Raw genomic sequence first — 21,104 nt, forward strand, 5'->3', positions numbered from 1 at the left:
GACTCACTACAGGACCCCAAGCAAAAAGTTTTAAAAAAAGAAGAAAGCTGACACACATTTCTTTATATCATAGTTTTACTAAAAATTATGGAAATTCATACATTAAAAAGTCTTGTTTTCTGAGATGTCACTTAAATTGTGCAGCAGCTGAACAGGTTGGCTCGGTTACCAAAAGGCACACAAAGAAGAAATTCAATCAACCATAAAAATGGCCTCCGCTTGCACTTTCTGTACGTCATTCAGACCTGTGAGACAGTCCCACAGTTCCCAGTGTTTGTTCTGCCTCTCAGCTCTGTCCTGGTAACAGCTAACAGTGAAATATATGAGGGAAGTGCATTTCTGACAAAAAAAGAAAAGAAAAATACATGAAAATTTAAGAATGATGAAAATAAAGATACTTGTGGTACAATAATGAGATATTCAAATTGATCAGATACAAAGTCAAAATAAGGAGATACTAACTTAAAATTTTGATTTTACTAAATCAAAATTATATCGAGAAAATTATGATACTACATCAAAATTTTAAGTTAGAGTCAAAATTTTGAGCTACTTTTGATTTATTCATTTTTACTCAGTATCTCATAATTTTTACTTAGTAAGTCAAAATGTTGACTCAGTATTTTGTAGTTTTGACTAAATATATAAATTTTGACTTAGTATGCCAAAATTGTGACTTAGATTCTTGTAATTTTAATTTAAAATCTCCAAATTTGAATTCACAATTTTATAATTGTGACATAGTATCTCATAATTTTGATTTTTTCTGAGTAATTTCTTTTTGTCACACATAACTTTGGGTTTTTTTTTCCTTTTCTTGGGTGGAAATTCGCTTTTATAGAATTGCTTTGCATATTGAGAGTTTTTTAAAAGTGGAAAGTGAGGATTTTTTTTTTTTTAAATATTTATTTAATATTTTATTATTTAAATATTATCTTCAAGCAGTTCATCCATTTTGCCTGTTCTTCTGCAGGTTCAGTAAAAGGTGCCACCAGCTGATAACTGGTTATTATGATTGTGGAAGAAAACAAACATTTTGTACTCCAGGACAGGAGGAGTTGTTTAGACAGCAGGATGAGATGATGGGCACACTGTAAACAAACCGGTTACTCAAGTGTAAGTCAGCCATCTGCACCCAGCGTGAGCTTATCTACTGCTGTGTTTCACCGAGGGAGGGGCTCTCTGCTTCCAGTCCCACTCTTCTCAGTGACTCTGTGTACTTTCTTCTTCCTAAATTGACAATGTCCTCAATCTCATCTGCCAGGTCTCTCCTGCCGCTCTCTACCATGGCAGCCACCAGCCTCGACACAGCTCCTGGACCTGCATTGCTTTGTCCACGGGCCCAATGGAACAGCATGTCCAGCACCAGTGCTCCCAGATTGTCCCTGGTGAGAGGAGCAGAACATACAAAAGATATTTTACATCATCTGTTACTGGCTGCACTGAGCCACCAAAAGCTGGTTAAATAACTGGAGTAGATATCAGCATGTCTCACATCACCACAAGATTATATTCTTCCAATAACTATTTTAATTACAATAACCAGCTGTGACCATGAGCAGGAGCATCTGTTGTTCTGATACTCGCTCAGTAGCAGCAACTTATGAACATGACAGTACTGTATGTTTTAGTTCCACTGTAAGATAAAATCACTTTTTAGATGTTGTACCTTGAGAACACACTATAAAATATACTAAAACAATAAACTTGTTGCTTTTATAAGAATCTCTATGCAGTTGAAGGATAAACCATGTACTGCGTGTGCGTGAAATCTCAGATTTAGTCTGTGCACCACCTGTTTCCTAAGGAAAATAGTTATTGGGAACAATCCCTCAAATATTCATTATAAATCTCAGCTGCATTTCTATTTATGTGCATTCCTACATCACAACCATACGCACAATACCGCCTACACAAGATGCATGTATGCCATCACATACTGCTTTATTCTCCTGCTGTCCGCCTCCGGGATGCGTCATGAGCATGAGGTTTTCTGAACATGAGGAGCAGGGGGAGGGCCAGATGAGCATCAGTCTGTATGTAATCTCCTGCAGTGTCCCAGATGGCTTAGTGATGGCTGACAGTGCAGATTAAAACAATCAAAATTCTCTACCATTTCTCTCCCGCTGCTGTCTTCCTTCAGTCACATTACATCTCACTCCATCTCGTCCCCTCAGAGGCTTTGGCCGTGCTAACACACGTATGCACGCACTGATTACGTCATTCGCTCACCCAGAGATGCTTTAAACTGAAAATTTACATTTCAATCTCTTTTGCAGGATTACACATTTTATTCCATTTTTAACTAAAATCTAGATTAAGAAGGTCAGGTTCAGGTAATGGGATTCTATATTAGGTTTATTTTTATTGTTGCATTAAAATGAAGCTCTACTTTCCTATGAATGTGTACCTAACTCCTTAAATTCTTTAAAAACTTATGTTTTGCTCAAATTAAGTGCTCAAACAATCAAGTTTACAAAGAAACTAAATATATCAGGAGATACAAGGAAATATGTATCTCGTAATAATGCGTTTTTTTACATTTATAGTATTAAATGTTGGCAGTTTGGTGCTTTCTCTTGGTCTTAAAATGAATATATAAGTACTGAATATAGATCATGAAATCAGAGAACATGTTTATGATAGCATGTTAAAAAAATATCACAACCTGTGAATTAAGAGTATTGTTGGATTCAGTTGAGCAATTTTGCCTGAACATGACATGTTTGTCATACCTGTGCTTGTATTGAATGCGGTCCAGCTCCGTGTAGCTTAAGCCAAGATTGATGCCAATAACGCGCCAGTCCTGTCCGATCTGCAGAGAGATGGACAGCAGGTTGGCTTCTGTCAGGTAGCCGCTCTCAGGGTCACCCAGGTTCAGAGGAGGATACGTGACCTCCTCCATGATGTAATTGTTCTCTGAGTTTAGAGCCTACGAGAAAAGCGGCAAAATGTTAACAGAAGAAGACGCATGCACGTAAGCAATGTTTATGTTACTCTAACTGCGAGAAATAAGCATGTAGTCTAGAAATTACGTAATCCTGTGTATGGGAGGAACATTGTATATATTTTTCTTATTTCTATTTCTAACCAATGTGCAGATAATCTAATATTATAATGATACCATGCAAAATTTTAAGACAAAACATCTTCCTACTAATTCATATACTATCCACAAATGCAGAAATATATATTTTATCATATGAAATAAGATGAAAAAGATAATGTTTTCTTCAACTTCTCTTCAACTGACAGGAAGTCGAAGCGGTAAAGTTGCAAGCCACTGGCTGTCGTGCCCCTTCCTCTTTCTCGCCACTTCCTCTGGCAGATTGCTGGGAATCTCCCCTCTATAAAAAGACACCTGTAACCGGGGTGCAGAGCATATTCTCAGGAGAATTTACAGCTTGATTCATGGGATGAAACGACAACAACATTCATACAATGTTATACAAATAATAACTACCTTTGCTATAAGGTTCAGTTTTTTTTATTGGAGACAAACACTTTTGATTTTTTTAGACATTTTTTCTCCAAATATATTACACATATGGACAAACAAAACAAGTACATGTACAAGGGTTTCCATTGTTCTGGTCACTAAGTGTAAAATGTACTGTATGTAGATGGCTGATAAGTGCAGTCTGCTCAAATATTGTTTGTTAAAATATACCGTAGGTGAGGTCATGTTGCCCTTGCACCATATGTGCTAGTATGTACTGTGGAAATGTTAGATGCTGCGCACAAAATTAGCACCACCCACCAGCCAAATGCTGGTAAAATATGCAAGTGGCTGGTAAATTTGCTTCACTCACCAGCCAAAACAACGGTAATCTATTGATTGGCTGTTAAAATTTGAACATTCACTAGCCATTGTCTGTTGACTGCAATATCTGTCTTACTTGTCCCCTCACAGGCCCCTTCTGTCCCTGAGCTGGAGAGATGTACACTTCCTTCAGATTCTTAAGGCTGGAGTAAAATTCAAAACGCAGTCTTCCTCCCACACAGTCTGGTCTGTCTGTGAAAGCAGGAAAAATATCATTTCAAGACTTATTACAAATAGCCATCTGTTGAATATATCTTTACATAAGGTAATTATTATGCAACAGCACATCACAAGACCTTGGAAGGAAAGGGAGCAGAGAAAAAAATGTTTATTTAAGATAGAGTCTCAAAGAGGACTTCAGACCTGCGTTGATATCTAATCCCCTCTCAAACCCGGCGAAGAACTGCTCTCCTTCAAGCAGGTCACACACGTCTGAAGGCTGAGGTCCTTCATATTGCTCTGCCAAAGACTGCACTCTGACTTCCACCTGGACAGAAGCCATCACAATCATTGTTTAGCATTCATAAACGTTACAATGCCATTTTGTTACTGCACGGAGAGGAGAATTACAAACCTTGTTAGCAGGTAAACACTGTAGCAGGACTTGTGAAGGATCAGTTTTCCGCTGGAGGACGAAGAACTGGACTTTAAACTGTTTTAGCTTTTGATACACCTTTCTAACCACCCCACTAACACAGCGCTGAGTGGTGTACCACAGCCAGTACCTGTGATGGTGTGCAGAATGCAAAGCTGTGAGACTACAGTGTATAATATATATTTATATTGAACGTACATCATGAGAATATATTATAGAAAACTTACCAGGAGAAATGCGTAATGTAGAAAATAGCATATAAATGGGTGACATAGAGAGACACTTGGGACGTGATGTCAGTCCAGGTTTGGGCAGTGGGGTCTCCATGTAGCAGATGCAAACAGGACTTATCAACTGTGTGGCCTGCAGAAGCACCAGACATGTAAATAAATTAGGGCAATGCAATTGCAATTATTATACAATTATTTTCATTATTGATTAATCTGCAGATTATTTTCTCTATTAATTGATAATCACTTGGTCTATAAAACATCAGAAAACTGTCTTGTTTTGCTAAACCAACAGTCTAAAACCCAAAGATATTCAATTTACTATAATGTTAAGACAAGGAAAAGTAAAAAAAAATTCAAATTTAAGAAGCTAAAATCATCAAATGTTTGGCATTTTTGCTTGAAAACTACTCGAATATCAAAATAGTTGCCAATTAATTTTCTGTCTATCGATTAATACCTATAGTGGCAGCTCTATACTATATGCTAATACATTTGGTTATAAACATGTGCATATTGTACCTGTGACTCCAGATGGCAGAGGGACCTGAACTTTGATAGGCTGCAGGAAATGTATGTTTGGAATTTGGGAGAGGCAGAGGAGAGGGCTGACGCTGGCCTGAGGATCCCCACACAGTGCCTGTACCTCCGACACAGACACCTGCAGCACCTGCAGGTAGAGAGACATCCCACAGCCTTGTAGACCACCGATACCACACAGACAACACTGATGATGCTACTCATTGTGCCTACCTGTAAAGTTATAGCGCGGGTCTGAACGGTGGAGTCTGGAGGGAAATGAAGCTTGATTCCAGGGTCAGAGGTAGACACCAAAAGGGCTCCAGCTGGTGTAACGGAGCAGCTATCCTTCACTGGACGGGACACTGCCATAAACCAGGAGAACTGGTTCACTGAGCAGCAGGCCAGCTACAGGTATACCAAGGGGTGATTTATTTTCAGCACAAACTTAATTGCTAGTGTTACAATTTGTGCAACCAAAAAAATAAAAAACCTTTAAATACAACTGTAATAATAATCTTTTACCCTGGCTGGTCGTCCTCCCGGGTGACTGCTATGGCTCTCACTTCCTCTCTTCAAAACAGTGGACAGAGTGCTCCATGACTGTCCATCAAACTTCCGCACAACCACCTCCCTTCTTTTTGTCCGATGGTATGGCACACACACCTCCACTGGCTGCAAAGATGTCAAAGTTGAAGTACAATTACCTCACACAATCATAACACGATCACAAGATGGAAGAAGAATAACCTACGATGAACAAAATATGCCAAGTTCACAATACTGCATCTTTTAATTACAGGTTTCACAATAGTGATTTAAAAGAAACTAGGTTGTTACTTTAAACAGATGTTGTAAATAAACAAATTACATTCAATGTACCTTCAGAAATGTAATTCCATGGGGACGCAGTTCCAGCGGACGACTCAGTAAAATGTCATGCTCCTCCAGCCACACCCACTTCCTTTCTGGCCTTCTCTCCACCCACTCCAGTCTTTTGGTTTTCTCCAGGCACCCTGGGGGGAACAGCAGCTCAGCCCCCCCTGGGAGAAACACATGACACCCAGCAGACGAAACACAGAAACTGAGGAGCAAAAGGAGGATGACATCTATAATCTTAATCAAGTCAGAAACACTTTAAATGACAAAGAGTACTACAAAGATTTAGAAAACATTTCCATGCTGAGAGTGACACTGTACCTGTGCTGATTGAATCCGAGGTGCAACTCTGGAATATTTGTTTCTGCTTGATCTGGTAAGAAAGAAGTTTAAAAAGTTATGTAACTGAAAGTATATATGCTAACAGCATGTAACCGATGACAATACAGTGAAATTATTTTAGCACTAATCAATTTGAAGCCCCTTTTCCCCTGCTTACCAGATGTAGGAGGGAGAGGAGGAGGGGTTGGAGGTTTTCCCAAAGGATTGTCACGAACGTCTATTTTCAGCAGAGGCAGTTTGTTCAGACAATGTGGGATCAGGCGGAGGTTATTGCTGTAGATGACAAGCTCCCTGAGAGAGAGGAGAGAGCCTGTGCAACAAAGATGACAGGTTTATACTTTTTTTTTTTTTTTTTTAATTTCCCTTAAATCAAAATATTAAGTCAAAATGTGGACATATTTCACAGGGCACACCCACTCACCCTTACACCCTTACCCATGGTCTCTGGTAGCTGCTTCAGCTTGTTATGGGACAATTCCAGCTTAACAAGCTCTCCTAGATAACCAATTTCATCAGGTAGATGCTGGAGGTGGTTATATGAAATATCCAATGTCTGTAGCGCTTTCAGCTGACCCAGACTTGGGGGAAGAGAGACCAGCTGGTTCCCCAGGAGGGAGAGGTAGGTGAGGGTGGACAGCTGGCCTATATCAGGGGGCAAAGCTGAGAGGCGGTTGTGGCAGAGTAGCAAGGAGGACAGCATAGGCAAGCTGAGCAGGCAGGGTGGCAGGAAAGAGAGCTGGTTGAAGGAGAGATCCAGGTGCACCAGAAGAGAAAGGGAGGAAATAGATGTGGGCAAAGTAGTGAGGAGGCCAGGCAAGGGGTCACCTTGTGAGTCATAAAAACAGTGTCCTTAAATGAGAAAAAAGGCGCAGTTAGAAGCAGAGATGTAGGAGTAAAAGAAAAAACAGAGAGTGACACTTAGATCAGAATGTATTAACACAGTATTTGCTATCTTTTGTATAGTAGTTTTGTCATGACTAACAAAAAATACAAAAAAGCCATTAACTAATTGTGGGCTAACAAACACCTGACACCACATTAAATGGGGGGGGCGTACCTCTAATTGCCAGTGAGCACAGCTGTGTCAGATGAGGTAGGACATCCAGTGCACCATCCAGCCCTGGTTTATCCTCAGAGCCCAGTCTCAGGTACTGGAGGCCCTTCAGCTGCCCTGGAATGGACCCCCAAAGCAGCGGCAGTGCAGCTGCTCCTCCCTGGTACACATCCAGGGTCAGCTTGGTATCAGTCAACACAGCTGACAGCTCCACAGAAGGAGGCAGGGGTGGCGTCAGAGACAAGGAAGATGAGGATGATGAAAAATTGGCATGATGATGGGTGGAGGAGTAGGAAGAGAGGCTTGATATGGAAGGAGCACAGGTGTCTGTGAGGCTGAAGGGAGACACAGAAGGAGCATCTCTCTCTGGCTCCACCACCTCCCCTCCACCTTCAGACATCACACCTCTTGATATATTTGGTCCAGTCTTTCTCTCTGGTTCCTCCTGATCCTGGTATACAAGTCCTTCCCAGGGCCTAATAGCCAAAATGTTCCTAGAAAGGTCTGGTCCTCCACCTTGGGATGCGGTCTTTGATGGGTTACATGCAGGTGTCACTTCCACCCCTTCATCCTCCGACCTGTCTGGCGTCATAATCCATCTGGCTGCCTGGTCTCCATCCTCTTCATCAGGAGCTGTCCCTTCCTCGCTGCTTCTCTCCATTCAAACCACAGTTTATTACACTAGACGGCTATCAGTAGCCAACAGGTCCAGTACTGACCCCAGGTTTTCTTTCTGCATGATGTGTACGAACGCAGAACACGTTTGGACATGTCCACTGTCATTAAAGTCACACAGAGATAAATAACTGTCATGAGAAGCGACGAATATGTTGTTAGACATGTTTCCTGCTTGAATTTGGCGTAACAAAGAAGCTAGCTAATAGCTTCACCATATTGACGTTAATGTTAGCTAAAATTACACATCTGATGACCCTTACAGCGACGTTAGTGACCTTTAATTATCCGTTATTACTGTTACTTTACGGGCTAATGAAACGTTACTGTGTCAATAATGTGTAACGTTAACCTATTTCTCCAGCCTGCCCTGTCTCCATCTCACTCTGCTCACTTACTTCCTCAACTCCGACAATGTTTTCAAAGAAAAGGCTTTGCGTCACAGTTTCTCGTTCGTTTTTGTGTACAGCGTCTACCGGCGGGAAGCGGGAGGAGACTAAATCTCTTTCTCGTTTCAAAAGAAGGGGGGCCCCGCCTCTTCGGCTGTTGCTGTGAAAAAAACCGAGCGCCCCAGTGAATGCGCCGCCAAAGTTTCAACTCAGGGCGGGACAGTTGTGTGTCAACGTGAGCCCTCGATGTGAGCACGTGTTCGGCCACCGGGAGACGCTGTTCAGTGTCCTCTGCTAGCTGTTGTGGTACTGTTTTTGTTTTTTTTAATAAACAAACAAACAAATAAATAAATAAAATAAAAACAAAAAATATTAGTGTTTTTTTTAAATACATAAATTACTTGCATAGTAATTCAAGTAAAGTAAAAAAAATAAATGTTAACAGTGTAAGCCAAATATCAGTTTTTGAATAAATATTATATCCTGCACCATAATCTGTCTTTTTTATTTAACTAATAATTCATGATACAAAGACTGAAGGAAACATGAAGAAATATCATTATTTTATTTATTTTGATTTTTATAACATGTCATTTTATGGCAAAGTTTAACTGCTTTTTCTTTTACAGGGTTATTTACAGGTGAAGGGCTTACTTTATAAAATGTACTTAAGGGAGTTTAAATTGATATATCACAAGTCTTCTATAGAATAACAGTATGAAGTCATGACATAATTAGTCTTTTTTAATCTCATAACTGTGCTCAGTGGTGGAATGTAAGAACAAGTACTAAAGTACATTTTTAAGATACATGTAGTTTGCTGGAGTATTTTGATTTTACATACTTTATACTACTATGTTCTACTCAACAGGGTGTCAGGGGTACTTTTTTACTCCACTACACTTCTTTGACAGCTATAGTCACTAGATACTTCACAGGTAAAGATTTTACACACAAAACATATCAGCTTATAGCATGCAACACATCTTTACAACTCAATAGTTTCATGTCAACCTGTTATAGTATTACCAGTAATAATAATTCTATAACATATTATAATCCTCTGACAAAGGCCATTCTGGTGCCTAATGAGCCCTTTTCACTTTAAGTACATTTTTCTTCTACATGTACTTTTATGCAGGACACTTACTTGCCAGTTTCACATGAGAAAAAGATCTCAGTTCTTTCACCAGTGACTGTGGCACATTCATGACCCATTAGTAAAAACTCCATTGCATATTGGTGAAAAAATTGTGTCAAAAGTTCATCTCTGTTATGGAAACCATTTAATCATGGAGAAAGGAACTGGTTTGATTCAGATCAGGGGCTGATTTAGTGATTTGGAGGCCTCAGACAAACTCTGTCTTGCTTTATTTTCACCCTTTCTCTAACTAAATGTCAGTATTGGCAGTGGTAGAAGAAATACTCAAAAGTTTTTTCTTAAGAAAAACTATTAATACCACACTGTAAAAATACTGTAAAAGTCCTGCATTCAAATTTTTGCTTAAAAATGAAGACTGAAAGAGAGGTTATATTAGCACAATGTATTTAAATTGACTTAACTTAACTTAATTCTTGTATAATGCTGGATAGTTTAATCTATAGTGATGCATCACATTTTATTTGTTGTTATATTGTGAGTAAAATCTGAATCTGCAATGTGACCAGTAACATTTATCTGTCAGGTAAATATTGTGGTAGAAGTAGAAGTATACAGTTGCATATGGTTCAGATACACTGTGCCAAAGGCCAAGTGTTGTTCAATGAGCTACTTGGGAACAATAACAAATTTCTCCTCAGAAAAACCTCCCAGTGCAAATGTCATCTCTTGGTCAGACACATTTCAAACTTTTGAGTCACAGAGTCTTGAAGTTCAGCCAGAATACCATCACGTTTTCAGTCTTTGTACATAACCACAATTTTTTCTTTAATAAAAATTGTTCTTACAATAACACAAATGTGTTAATTTTAACATGACATTTAACGTTTGTAATTATTTAAGTTTATTAGTAATTAACCTCAACTATTTTTATTGTTATTCTTGATGCAAGAAAACCAATTGAAGCAGCACGGCTAGATTAACCTTGCGTGGGCCCCTATTGACCCTCCGACCCCTACCGTCCACCCACCTCCTCTGTGCACCGAATATGTACACAGTTGTCTTTTAATTCATGTTAAGAACAGAGCAGACAGCAAACACATGCATAACTTACTTCATTATTTGCCCAGACACCCAGAGACCAAACAGTCCTGTGCTCAACTAATGTTACCTGGCAACAGGTTTTCTGTTTGTCGTAGAAAATAGGCAATAAATAAAATCACCAAAACCAATTGCCACACAGTGAACCTGGGACATTTGGATCCTGCTCTGGGTCATGGGGCAGTTACCCACTTTGCCTGGTTGACCCTGCTAGGACTGTCAGTACCCAATAAACACTTGATAGAGTGGGGATACTTTTTTTAAGACAATGTACCCAAGCTGACAGTGCTTTCACAACAGGATATCCTCTCTGAGGACTCATGTCCTAAACAGAACCTGGTCTCGTGCCCACAAAGTGACTATTTGCAGCCAAATTCAGCGAATACTTTTTTGAGGAAATGTTCCACAAAAACATTTCAGTGTTATTGTTGAATGTGCTTCGGATGCAACAGATTTGTAATTTCATAATGTTTCTTGTGAAACAGGCTACTCTACTACTGTTTGTAACCCAAACGTTGCAAGCAGGATTTGTACATCCTTTATTGACTGTAATTCTGCTCCTGAACAAAGTTCCTCAAACACATGTTGGTGATTAGGGCTTTTCACACAGTGAAAGTTTTTCATTAGTCTCTTTTTTGAGAATTACCTCGACTACAAATAAACAGAAGAGAGTAAAGATAAGCAGGCTCATTAGTGCGCACTATCACGAGTTTGCTTTAATCGATTTGTAAACAATAGCTTAATCTAGCCAATATTGCATAGTCGGATATCAATGCACATCCTACTGATAACAGTAGTACGAGGATGTAACGATCACAGCCTCGTTACAGCCTATGTCAGTTGTTAAGGACATGAACATATTTCTCCTAACCAAAAATTTAAAAAAAAAAAAAAAAAAAAAAAGGGAAAACAAAGCAGTTAAATTTTAGAAAAAAACAGAACAAAATGCATAGCAACGTGAGGGGAAACATATTTGAGTGCCCGTTCAATGACTTCACGGGTGTTCCAGCGGTGCGGCTTGTGATTGGTTACATCACCAACCGTTTCAATTGTGATTGGTTCGTTCGCTTTGCGGTGCAGCTTGTGATTGGACACGCCGCTCATCACTGCGCCCTCCTCCAGGTATGTAGAATAACAACAACTCCCCGTGGTGCACCGCGTACCCGTCCGCTATTTAAGAGGGGCTGAATTTAATTAGACCAGGTTCAGTTTCAGCACAAGTCAATTGTTGTGTGTTTAAATAGGCGCGTATGAATGTAGCGGCGGTAACTGCAACGGAAAAAGTGACGTCTATCGTTAGTTAGATATAAAGCTAAAAAAAATAGTTAGCTGCTCAAGTTACCATCAAGATAGCATGTAAACAGTTATCAGCAGGGAAAATTAACGGTGCCCAGCTCTGAAAGTCTTTGTTTTTGTCTTTTTTTTAGCCGCTAATATCAGTGAGTGAACTTAGTCTCATCGTTAGTGAGTGACCTTAGACCCATTTGACAAAGTGAAAGACGGTCTCCGGTATGTTTCCGTTAGACTCGCCTTGGAACATCTCGTTTGCAGGTTGTGGCTTCTTGGGGATCTACCACATCGGTGTCGCCAGCTGTCTACTGGAGCAGGCTCCCTTTCTGGTGCTGAACGCCAGACATGTGTATGGGGCATCAGCTGGAGCTCTCACCGCCACTGTCCTGGTCACTGGAGTATGTCTCGGTATGTATCATTGTAGTATTTACAGGGGCATTAATGATGCTGTGCAGCTTCGGAGTTTTACAGAAAAGAGTACTAAAGTATTGGGCAACACTCAAATGTCAAGTATAACCTCTGTGTAAATTTATCAAGGGTGGAGGAAGTAGTACCACATTGCAAAAATATTACAAAAAGTATTATAAGGAACTTATCCTTTAAGTACAATAGTAAAAGTTGGCCACTCATTGTGCAGATTTACTAATTTCACAGTATTATAACTATTATACAGTATATTGTAGCTTTTGTAGTATTGGATTATTACTTTAAAGTTGTAGCTGGTGGAGGTGGCACTAATAACTACTTTATACACAGTTGGGTGGTTTGATCTAGCAATGTGTCATATTTCTAAACTGATAGTATCATATTTCTCTCTGGATTGTTGTGGAGTAGAAGTATAAAGTAGAATGCAATGAAAATACTCAAGTTCCTCTTGACTTAAGTACATTACTTTGGGTAAACATACTTAGTTACTTTCCACCACTGGTAGTTAGATACAACCACTGCCAAAGGACCAATGTGACATTCTGACCATCTCAAGGTTAATATGCCCCACAAGTCAAGCCTTCTCAAATTCTGTTGTGATCTTTAAATGTTAACTATCTTTATCTCATAATAAAGCACTCTAAAAGATTTTTTAAGCAAACATAAATGAAATATCCTCCTTGAGTATAATACCTAATCAAACATGTTATTAACTGAAGGTTGTATTACAGATTGTAGATGGTATGATTGCATGAACCAGATGACAATTACATCAACAATAAGAGTACTTTTAATTAGAGAGCATTGCCCCTGTGAGACTCAGACTTCTTCATCTTGTACTCACAGGCGAGACTGGTGCAAACATCATTGATGTTGCCAAAGAGGCAAGAAAGCGGTTCCTGGGACCCATGCATCCTTCCTTTAACCTGATGAAGATTGTGCGTCACATGTTGCTGCGCTCTCTGCCAGATGATTGTCACCTCCAGGCCAGCGGGCGGTTAGGAATCTCTCTCACCAGAGTGACCGATGGAGAAAATGTCCTGGTGTCTCAGTTTAACAACAAGGAGGAGCTGGTGCAGGTGTGAATATTATTGAGTAAATTTTCCTTTCCAGTAGAGTTAGTTGGTGATTTAATAGCTCAACGCTGATAGTGTGACAGTATATTTAGGATGCTTTCAAATTCAATTTACATACAAGGACATTTTAAGACAAAATCATTAGTAATGTAGATATACTATAAGTAGAACTGAAAAGATTTGTCAATTGACAGAAAATGTATGTTTTGATAATCAATTAATCATTCAGGTATTTTTAAATTAAAAACTTAAATCATTCTCTAATTGTAAACTGAATATCTTTTGGTTTTGGACTGTTGATCAGACAAAAAAAAACAACATTTGAAGATACCACTTTGGACTCTGGGAATTTATAACATTAAATTTCACTATTTTCTGACATTTTATAGACTAGATTGGTTATTGTTATTGATTTGATTGTTATTGATTAGCTACAATAGTGTAGTAAGAACATTAAGTGTAACTAACATCTCCATTAAGAACAGAAAGTAACAGCATTTAAATTGTATCATGACACTGCAATTAATATTAACATATAGTTTTACACTGTAATTCCAATATAATATCACTACTGTAGGTCATCCAACTTTAATGTTTTTTTTTGTTTTTTTTTTTGTTTTTTCCCATCATTGTAATTTTGTCTAATACCATCTTTAACAATTTGTCCAAAACTGATATCTCTCATATTCTCTCTTTGTTTACCAGGCGTGTTTATGCAGTGCCTACATCCCAGTGTATTGTGGCCTTATTCCTCCTAGTCTGCAAGGAGTGGTGAGTAATATCTAGTATTTTTCAGCACATATGCACTTTCCTTCTGTAGCCAATATCTTATTTGCATCAAGAGGAAATAAACTACCTTCATGATTAAGAACTACACATACAGGGGCATTACTCTTGGAGAGCTGTAAGGGCTAGTCTACCTTGCTGCTTTGCTTGAATAATGCACTGTTTTTCCTTTCATTGCATTTTATTGTTGTTTCTCTTGGCACCTTTTTTTTTTCTTTTTTTTTCATTTGCCCCCATCAGAGCCCTCCTTTCCTAAAGAATGTGTTTTCGTTGAACGGCACATGCGTGGAAACAAAGTGATTATAAATTCCTCAGGAGTTAGTGTTTGTCTGAGATCTCACACTAAAGGGGAAACTTGTATTTTTCTCTGGACATGTCTCTCTAGTGCAAAGGTTTTCTGGGAAGTACCATTGAGCAATGCCAGCACTCCCACCCTCCCTCTGTGGCCTTTGTGTTGGATTTTAATAGCTTACATGTGCTTGTGTGTGTGCAGGGCTTGTGACTAAAATATGAGAGTGGTAGATGTGACCATGTTGGCAGAGGCTTTAAGGTTGTTCTGTCCTGTCCTATTCTCAGTGGCTCCTTTTCAAAAAACTGATGTCACTCTGGTCTTATCTGTTGACACAAACTGCATGCCTCCCAGCTCTAAGTTTAAAAGTTCAATAAAAACAAACATTATCAATTCACAGAGATGATGTCACTATTATCAGATTGGCCTTATATCCTTCAATTCCCTCAAAGGATTAACAGCAAAATAGCAGATATTCTGCATTTAGTGATCTATTTCTGTTTATTCAGACGCTATATATAAAAAATATTATCTTTTTATCATTCAGCGATATGTTGATGGAGGAATCTCAGACAACCTGCCTCAGTATGAGCTGAAAAACACCATCACCGTGTCTCCATTCTCCGGAGAGAGCGACATCTGCCCCCGTGACACTTCAACCAACATACACGAGCTGCGCTTCACCAACACGAGCATTCAGTTCACTCTCCCCAACCTCTACAGAGTCTCCAGGGCACTTTTCCCTCCAGACCCGATGGTAGGTCACTTGATTACACTCTACTTAGCTCCATATACACACACAAACACAAATCTACACATGAATTGATTGGCTCAGATGAACTGGAGTGAACTCAGTGGACTTGTTTGACTCATGAAAGATGAATGTTTGTTTTGCGTTGCAGGTTATGAAGACCATGTGTAAGCAGGGGTATAAAGATGCTCTGCACTTTTTGAAGAAAAATGGTAAGAGTTGGTAGTTTATGTTCTTTTATGACCTTCTCTGAACCTGTGTTTAAAAAAGAAACCTGGTCCTAACAAGCATAATTGATCTTTTGTCCACTTGGCAGGACACATTAGTACACACAGTTTATCATCCTGATACGCTATCAGAACTTGTGCTTCCTGCGACCACATGTCACCAAATCAATAGATAGCTTTTGCCTGTGACGAGGCTTGTGTTGCTGCCTATTAGCTACTCATGTTGATTTGTTTATTTACTTTATAGCAACTCAGAAGCACATAATCAACTTGGTATTACAAAATCAACTTTTACAAGCATGTCAATAAATATAAGAAATAACCTCAAAAAAACATTGCTTTCGTGTTTCCTTTTGTATTCAGGGTTGCTTAATTTCAACGGACCTGCCAGAGACAGACCTCTGCTAGCTAATGCAGAAGAAAATGAGGATTATGATGAGGATGATGATGACGACAGCGATGAGGAGGAGGAAAAGCTAAATGTGGAAGAGAGCGCAATGGTGGTTCATTCCGCTATTGAAGAACTGGAGCACCACATCATCGACCACCTTCCACCCATCCTGCACCAAGGTAAAATCACTGAAGAATTAACTTTGCTCTATATCTTTACTCTACATTTTGACAGTGAACATCATATCTGCTCTTTCACATTTTTCATGTTTGCAAAGTAATGCGGTTAAAAGGGCAGATTGTTTTGAAAAGTTGGCACTGCATTACAATGCGAAGATGATATTATTAGCAACAGTATTTACAGACATGATATTTAATGTGATGGATTGCTTAAAGCTACATTATGCAAGCTCTGGACGTCACGCTAGCACTAGCATGAGACCCAAAAATAAACCATTCCACTCCTCCCTCCCCTCTCTGCTCCACTGCGCTCCACCCAGCCCTTCACCTGTAGGCCGGGACTACATTCATGTATTGATTGACAGCCATGAGCTTCCATCTCTAAATTTGGCCTCCTCTGATTGAGGATTAGAGGGTCGAGGCTTACAGGCTGTTCAATGAGTCTGGGGTCACAGAAGCTTTTGACAACACCTCTCCACATAAAGACAAACTTTGGGCATATAAGAAAAAAATTCCATAGTGTACCTTTAACTCAAGCAATGTTGGGTTGAACCTACAGTAAGATTCCTTTTAAATGAATAATGAAACATGTTTAACATCTTAATTTCTGAAAAAGAGTTGAGTCTACTAAATGCAAGAGTCTGGTCAATAATGTTTTGTATTAATTTAAATTTCACATTATACTACCTGGATGAATAAGATTAATCTACACACACTAACACATTTCTCCAAGCTGATTTTCATACCAAACCACAACCAATGGCTGCCTGGATGGCAGGACAAATATATTAAGAATTCAAAACACCATGAGATGCAGTTAGTTATATAATGTAAAGTATGCTTCTTTAAAGTAATGCATACAAATGAGTGAGTATAGAAACAGGACTTTCATTCCTATTGTGTGTAGGTTTGGATCCACTTCCTATGTATTAGTGGGAGAGAAAGAGAGAGAAATACTGTATTCGCTTACAAGAAAGACTGTAATCATGAATAGTGTTGCATAAAGCAGCTTAATTCTGTGTCTAGTTTCGGGTAATCACTGTGGTCCTCTCTCTTTGCCTCCCTCTGCAGCTCTAGTTGAGGCCTGCAAGGAGAGGAGGAGCCTGGCGCAGTCGCTTAGCAACCTGCTTCCTGTCAGGATGGCCTCAGCCATGATGCTCCCCTACACTTTCCCTCTGGAGTCTGCTATGTCCTTGACTCTCAGGTAGTGTAGGACTTATTCATATCTGGTCCTATTACCTCCTTATTTTATATGCACTCAGAAATAGCAGCATATCAGCTCAGGTCTTTGTGTAGTTAAGTAAAGCAAGTCATTGTTCTGCTTTAAAAAAATTTTTTTTAAATGATTTTATTGATTAGTGGAGCTCACCATCCTGTAACAGTTATGATACAGCAGACATTACTGAACCAGCAACATATCACTATAACTAAACACATCTACAATGTCTGTTTACTAATAATTGTCTCATATGTAGACTTTTGGAGTGGCTGCCAGACGTGCAGGAAGATGTGGGGTGGATGCGAGAGCAGACATTGAAAATACTACAGCACGTTCTACGCCAGGCCTCCAAAAGCATCTCCCAGCATGTATCTGCCAGGTATGTGACTGTGCAGTTACACATACACATACATCTGCTCAAGGCACCTCGTAACATTTAGTCATACCAGAATACATTACATGTCCGGTCTGTTTGCTGCATAATTTGATCTCGCTACTATTGCTGATGAGGCAGACTGAGGTATTTGTATTCAAACATCAGAGAATTACAGACAGCATGTGGTCATAATCCAGACACTAAACCGTCACCTCAAGTCTGTCTTGAAACAATAGTCAGGTGCCCAAATGAACAGTGAAATAGGTTTTTCGTGCCATAATCATTCCTCCTGTTCATACTGACCACTAACAGATCTCTTCCTAATGCACTTACAATGACAGGGGAAAAAAATCCTTGGACCTTCATCTGTGGAAAATGTATTTAAAAGTTTATCTGAAGCTAATATGAAGCTTCAGTCCAAATTAGTCAAATCAAGTGGCCATCTTTCAATGTTACAGTCTTTTTAGTGACTGAAAGGTACTAACTGAGACTGCTGAGGCCTCATATTAGCTTCGGATAAACTTTTAAATATGTTTTATGATTTTGTCCCCCATCACTTACATTGTAAGCTCATTTGAAGGGGATGTTTTAATGGCCAGAATATACAGGAGGAGTGATTACAGCGAGCAAAACCTCTGTCAGTGTTCATATGGACCTGGTCTGAACGATGACACTTGAAGGTGAGACAAACAGCTTGCCGTCATAGAGAGAGGTGAGATGCGATGGCCTGTACAAAAGGAGATAACGGTGCACACTTTTGACAGTCTCTCCTAAAAGGCATTAATAGTGATGCACTCGAAATTGTTGGACACAGACCATCCAAACCCCAGCGTTGGAAAGGCAGTTTCAGACTGTTTGATGATCCAACAAGCAATTGGTTTGAAGCATACTGACTCCTTAAATGAATAGCTTTGGTTTTCTTATAAAAAACATTAACCTCACACATAGGTGTCGGTTGTGGATGCACATACAGTATGCAAACATGGCTGAGTTTTAACCTGCTTCATTTAAAATAAGTGTTACATTTGGCTGCCCCGTCACACCTCTGCGTACCTGTAATACTTTAGGTTTTCCTGTCAGCTGGAGCTGCACCACCACCAGTCCCTCCCTTCCCGGCTCGGCTCCACCGGCCTGTTTCCCACCTGGGTAAATGGGGGCAGTACTTCAGTCCTGGATGTCTTCATGCGTCTGGAGCAGTACAAGAAGCAGCTGATGTCCGGAGTGCTGTGCATCAACATGGACATGCAAGGATCCTTCAAAACTGCATCAGTGTCACGAGACAAGAGCCCTCCATCGATCCTCTCTGACGAAGGCCTCACAATGCACATAGAGTGTCTTAACATCCCACCCGCTGCCGACTCTGGAGAGGCCGTCAGTAATTTTTAAGAGCTGCTGGCAGGTTTCTGCTGCAGCACTGAGGGTCAGAGGTACTTCATGTAAATTCAGGAACATTTTTTAAAGAAGTCAAATCAAATCTGTTTACACCCTGACATCTAGATGTCTTTAAGATGTCAGGAAGATATTTGTTTTCTAATCAGGCCACAGTGTTTGTAAACGGTAATGATTTTAACATATGTACACCTACTGTGTATTAAATGTTTTGACTAATTCATGACATTAAAATAAGTCTTAAGCTACAGTATAATCAGGCAATAGACATAATATGTCTGTAGGTCTACAGAAAAAGACTTCAACTCAGCACATGCACCTAAACAGTCATGTACAAACTTGAATTACAAGATGTTACAAACAAAAATGCGCACTTGAAGTGGCATAGTTTAAATAGATGAGTGTTTATGTTTTTTGTGGAATGTAGTCAGACCAGTAGTTAAGCGGAGTGTTCCTGCTGCATCCGGTTATGAGCTCCGTAAGTCACTTCTGCTACACGGGTAGTGAAGGACTAGAGACGGGAAAGCAGTGGATTCACCACTCTGCCTATTGCAGGTAGTTACTCCATTTATTTGATGCAAGTGTCAATGCAGTATTATGAAAAAAAATACACTGTCTTTATGTTTATAGAATGTGAATGTCTTATGTCTTCACAATTATTTATATGAAAAATACAAAACTGCTTTGCTCTGTTTTCCCAATCAAAGTTTCTATCATGTTGATTTACTTACACTGAATTTTAAATCTATTCTAGGATTTATTTTCTGCTTAAAATTCTGCTTAAAACTTTGTTGAATAGTGATTAAAATGTTATAATGACAAAATGTTTAAAGCATGTACAGTAAATAAAAAAAATAGATTTCTGGTTAATCAAAGAATCACTATAATCTGAAAAGCACTTTCTTATTTAATGTCACTGTTTGACATTTTCTTTGGTAGCTAATAACCTACCTTTTAAAGATCTTTATTTTCTCTTGTACTGTGTACTACAAGAAATTCTAACCGTGTGATTGAGCCTAAAGTTGTGCCTTAAACTTCAATTAAATAATTGCCAAGTGAATTTAACATTGTAAAAATGTTGCAGGGAATAATATTTATGTGATCATGAAATAAACTGGTCTTGTTTAACATGAACTGCAGATAAAATTGAGTGTTTCATCATTTATACGAATTCTCAGAGAACAGTTAAACATCAGTGATCAGTGATCTCTATAATACCCAGAAAGGCTGTGACTTACAATGAAGTGTTCAGGGGAACAGTACACACGTGTGTAGCAGTAACCAAACAGCAGTACAGGGACTGAAGTGGTTCTTGGGTGGCTTCCAGCAAAATGACAAATATTCACTGCTGATTCCTGACGAGAGTGTAAAACACAGAAACAATGTGGCTCTTTTATGTATTAAGGGATCCAGTTACTGTAACTATAACTTACTGGTTACTGGTATAAATTGCTATTATACACCACAGATTCTAATTAAATTAAATTTCTTTTTTTTTCATAAAGTTCTCCACAGAAAAACTAGAAACTGATGATAAAAGCAGCAACTTCTTTAATAATTGCTACCAGTTATTTTGGCTTTGTGAATATACTGTAGTAATAGATTTTTGGAAATACATATGTGGTTTCATCTCTGTACCTATTTAACGTTTTACCATATATTTAGATTTCAACACTTGATATTTGTAATTCATAGCTTTTATAACTATTCATACTGTAGAGGTGGACCTACATTTTAAGCCCATTTACAAATTAAAAACCGTGCCTCCGAGATTGACTACATATTAAAAATATGATGAGGCAGCATAGTCTACAAAATCTGTAAACAAATACTGTTAACAGTGTATATTTTAAGAATCTATTTAAAGCACTTTTGTCCCTCTTTCCACTCCCTCATACTGCGTGTCAGTGTTCTTGTCTTGGCTAATAGAAGTTATGGACTTACAAACAATTATATTAACTTAATAAATCAAAATAAATAAGGTAACAAGAAGGGTTAT

The 21,104-nt window shown here is 38.9% G+C and overlaps 2 protein-coding genes across 3 annotated transcripts; one reads left to right on the forward strand and one right to left on the reverse strand.

Moving 5' to 3' along the window:
• Positions 1 to 57: 57 nt before the first annotated feature.
• On the reverse strand, positions 58 to 8,788 carry pidd1 (p53-induced death domain protein 1). 2 transcript variants are annotated; one of them, XR_010928415.1, is made up of 16 exons: positions 7,446 to 8,788; positions 6,824 to 7,237; positions 6,546 to 6,698; positions 6,368 to 6,419; positions 6,050 to 6,251; positions 5,693 to 5,842; positions 5,402 to 5,575; positions 5,171 to 5,318; positions 4,646 to 4,781; positions 4,398 to 4,548; positions 4,187 to 4,310; positions 3,900 to 4,015; positions 3,254 to 3,361; positions 2,736 to 2,932; positions 796 to 1,385; positions 58 to 747 (listed from the first exon to the last, which is right to left on the reverse strand). XR_010928415.1 is itself a non-coding variant. In XM_067589942.1 (15 exons), the coding sequence occupies exons 1-15, from the start codon at positions 8,101 to 8,103 to the stop codon at positions 1,151 to 1,153; spliced, it is 3,018 nt and encodes a 1,005-aa protein (XP_067446043.1). In that variant the 5' UTR covers positions 8,104 to 8,788; the 3' UTR covers positions 58 to 1,150. The 2 variants fall into 2 exon arrangements, 1 of the variants encoding a protein (XP_067446043.1); XM_067589942.1 differs by having other exon boundaries at positions 58 to 1,385.
• Positions 8,789 to 11,860: 3,072 nt separating this feature from the next.
• On the forward strand, positions 11,861 to 20,239 carry pnpla2 (patatin-like phospholipase domain containing 2). Its single transcript, XM_067589943.1, has 9 exons — positions 11,861 to 12,404; positions 13,269 to 13,501; positions 14,204 to 14,269; positions 15,121 to 15,330; positions 15,476 to 15,536; positions 15,915 to 16,121; positions 17,193 to 17,325; positions 17,597 to 17,719; positions 18,784 to 20,239. Exons 1-9 carry the CDS (start codon positions 12,218 to 12,220, stop codon positions 19,100 to 19,102), a joined length of 1,539 nt encoding a protein of 512 aa, XP_067446044.1. The 5' UTR covers positions 11,861 to 12,217; the 3' UTR covers positions 19,103 to 20,239.
• The last annotated feature ends 865 nt before the right edge of the window (positions 20,240 to 21,104 follow it).

This window comes from Thunnus thynnus, chromosome 5, assembly GCF_963924715.1.
Source record: "Thunnus thynnus chromosome 5, fThuThy2.1, whole genome shotgun sequence".
In the NCBI taxonomy this organism is placed as follows: Eukaryota; Metazoa; Chordata; class Actinopteri; order Scombriformes; family Scombridae; genus Thunnus; species Thunnus thynnus.

Excerpts from the sequence above, each read along its gene's own strand:
- pidd1 (XM_067589942.1), bottom strand. The coding sequence starts at position 8,103 with ATGGAGAGAAGCAGCGAGGAAGGGACAGCTCCTGATGAAGAGGATGGA. Across the intron at positions 6,420-6,545 it reads TCCTCTCCCTCCTACATCTG|ATCAAGCAGAAACAAATATT; the intron begins GTAAGCAGGGGA and ends CTTTCTTACCAG. Across the intron at positions 1,386-2,735 it reads CGCATTCAATACAAGCACAG|GGACAATCTGGGAGCACTGG; the intron begins GTATGACAAACA and ends TCCTCTCACCAG.
- pnpla2 (XM_067589943.1), top strand. The coding sequence starts at position 12,218 with ATGTTTCCGTTAGACTCGCCTTGGAACATCTCGTTTGCAGGTTGTGGC. Across the intron at positions 13,502-14,203 it reads ACAAGGAGGAGCTGGTGCAG|GCGTGTTTATGCAGTGCCTA; the intron begins GTGTGAATATTA and ends TTTGTTTACCAG. Across the intron at positions 17,720-18,783 it reads TCCCAGCATGTATCTGCCAG|GTTTTCCTGTCAGCTGGAGC; the intron begins GTATGTGACTGT and ends GTAATACTTTAG.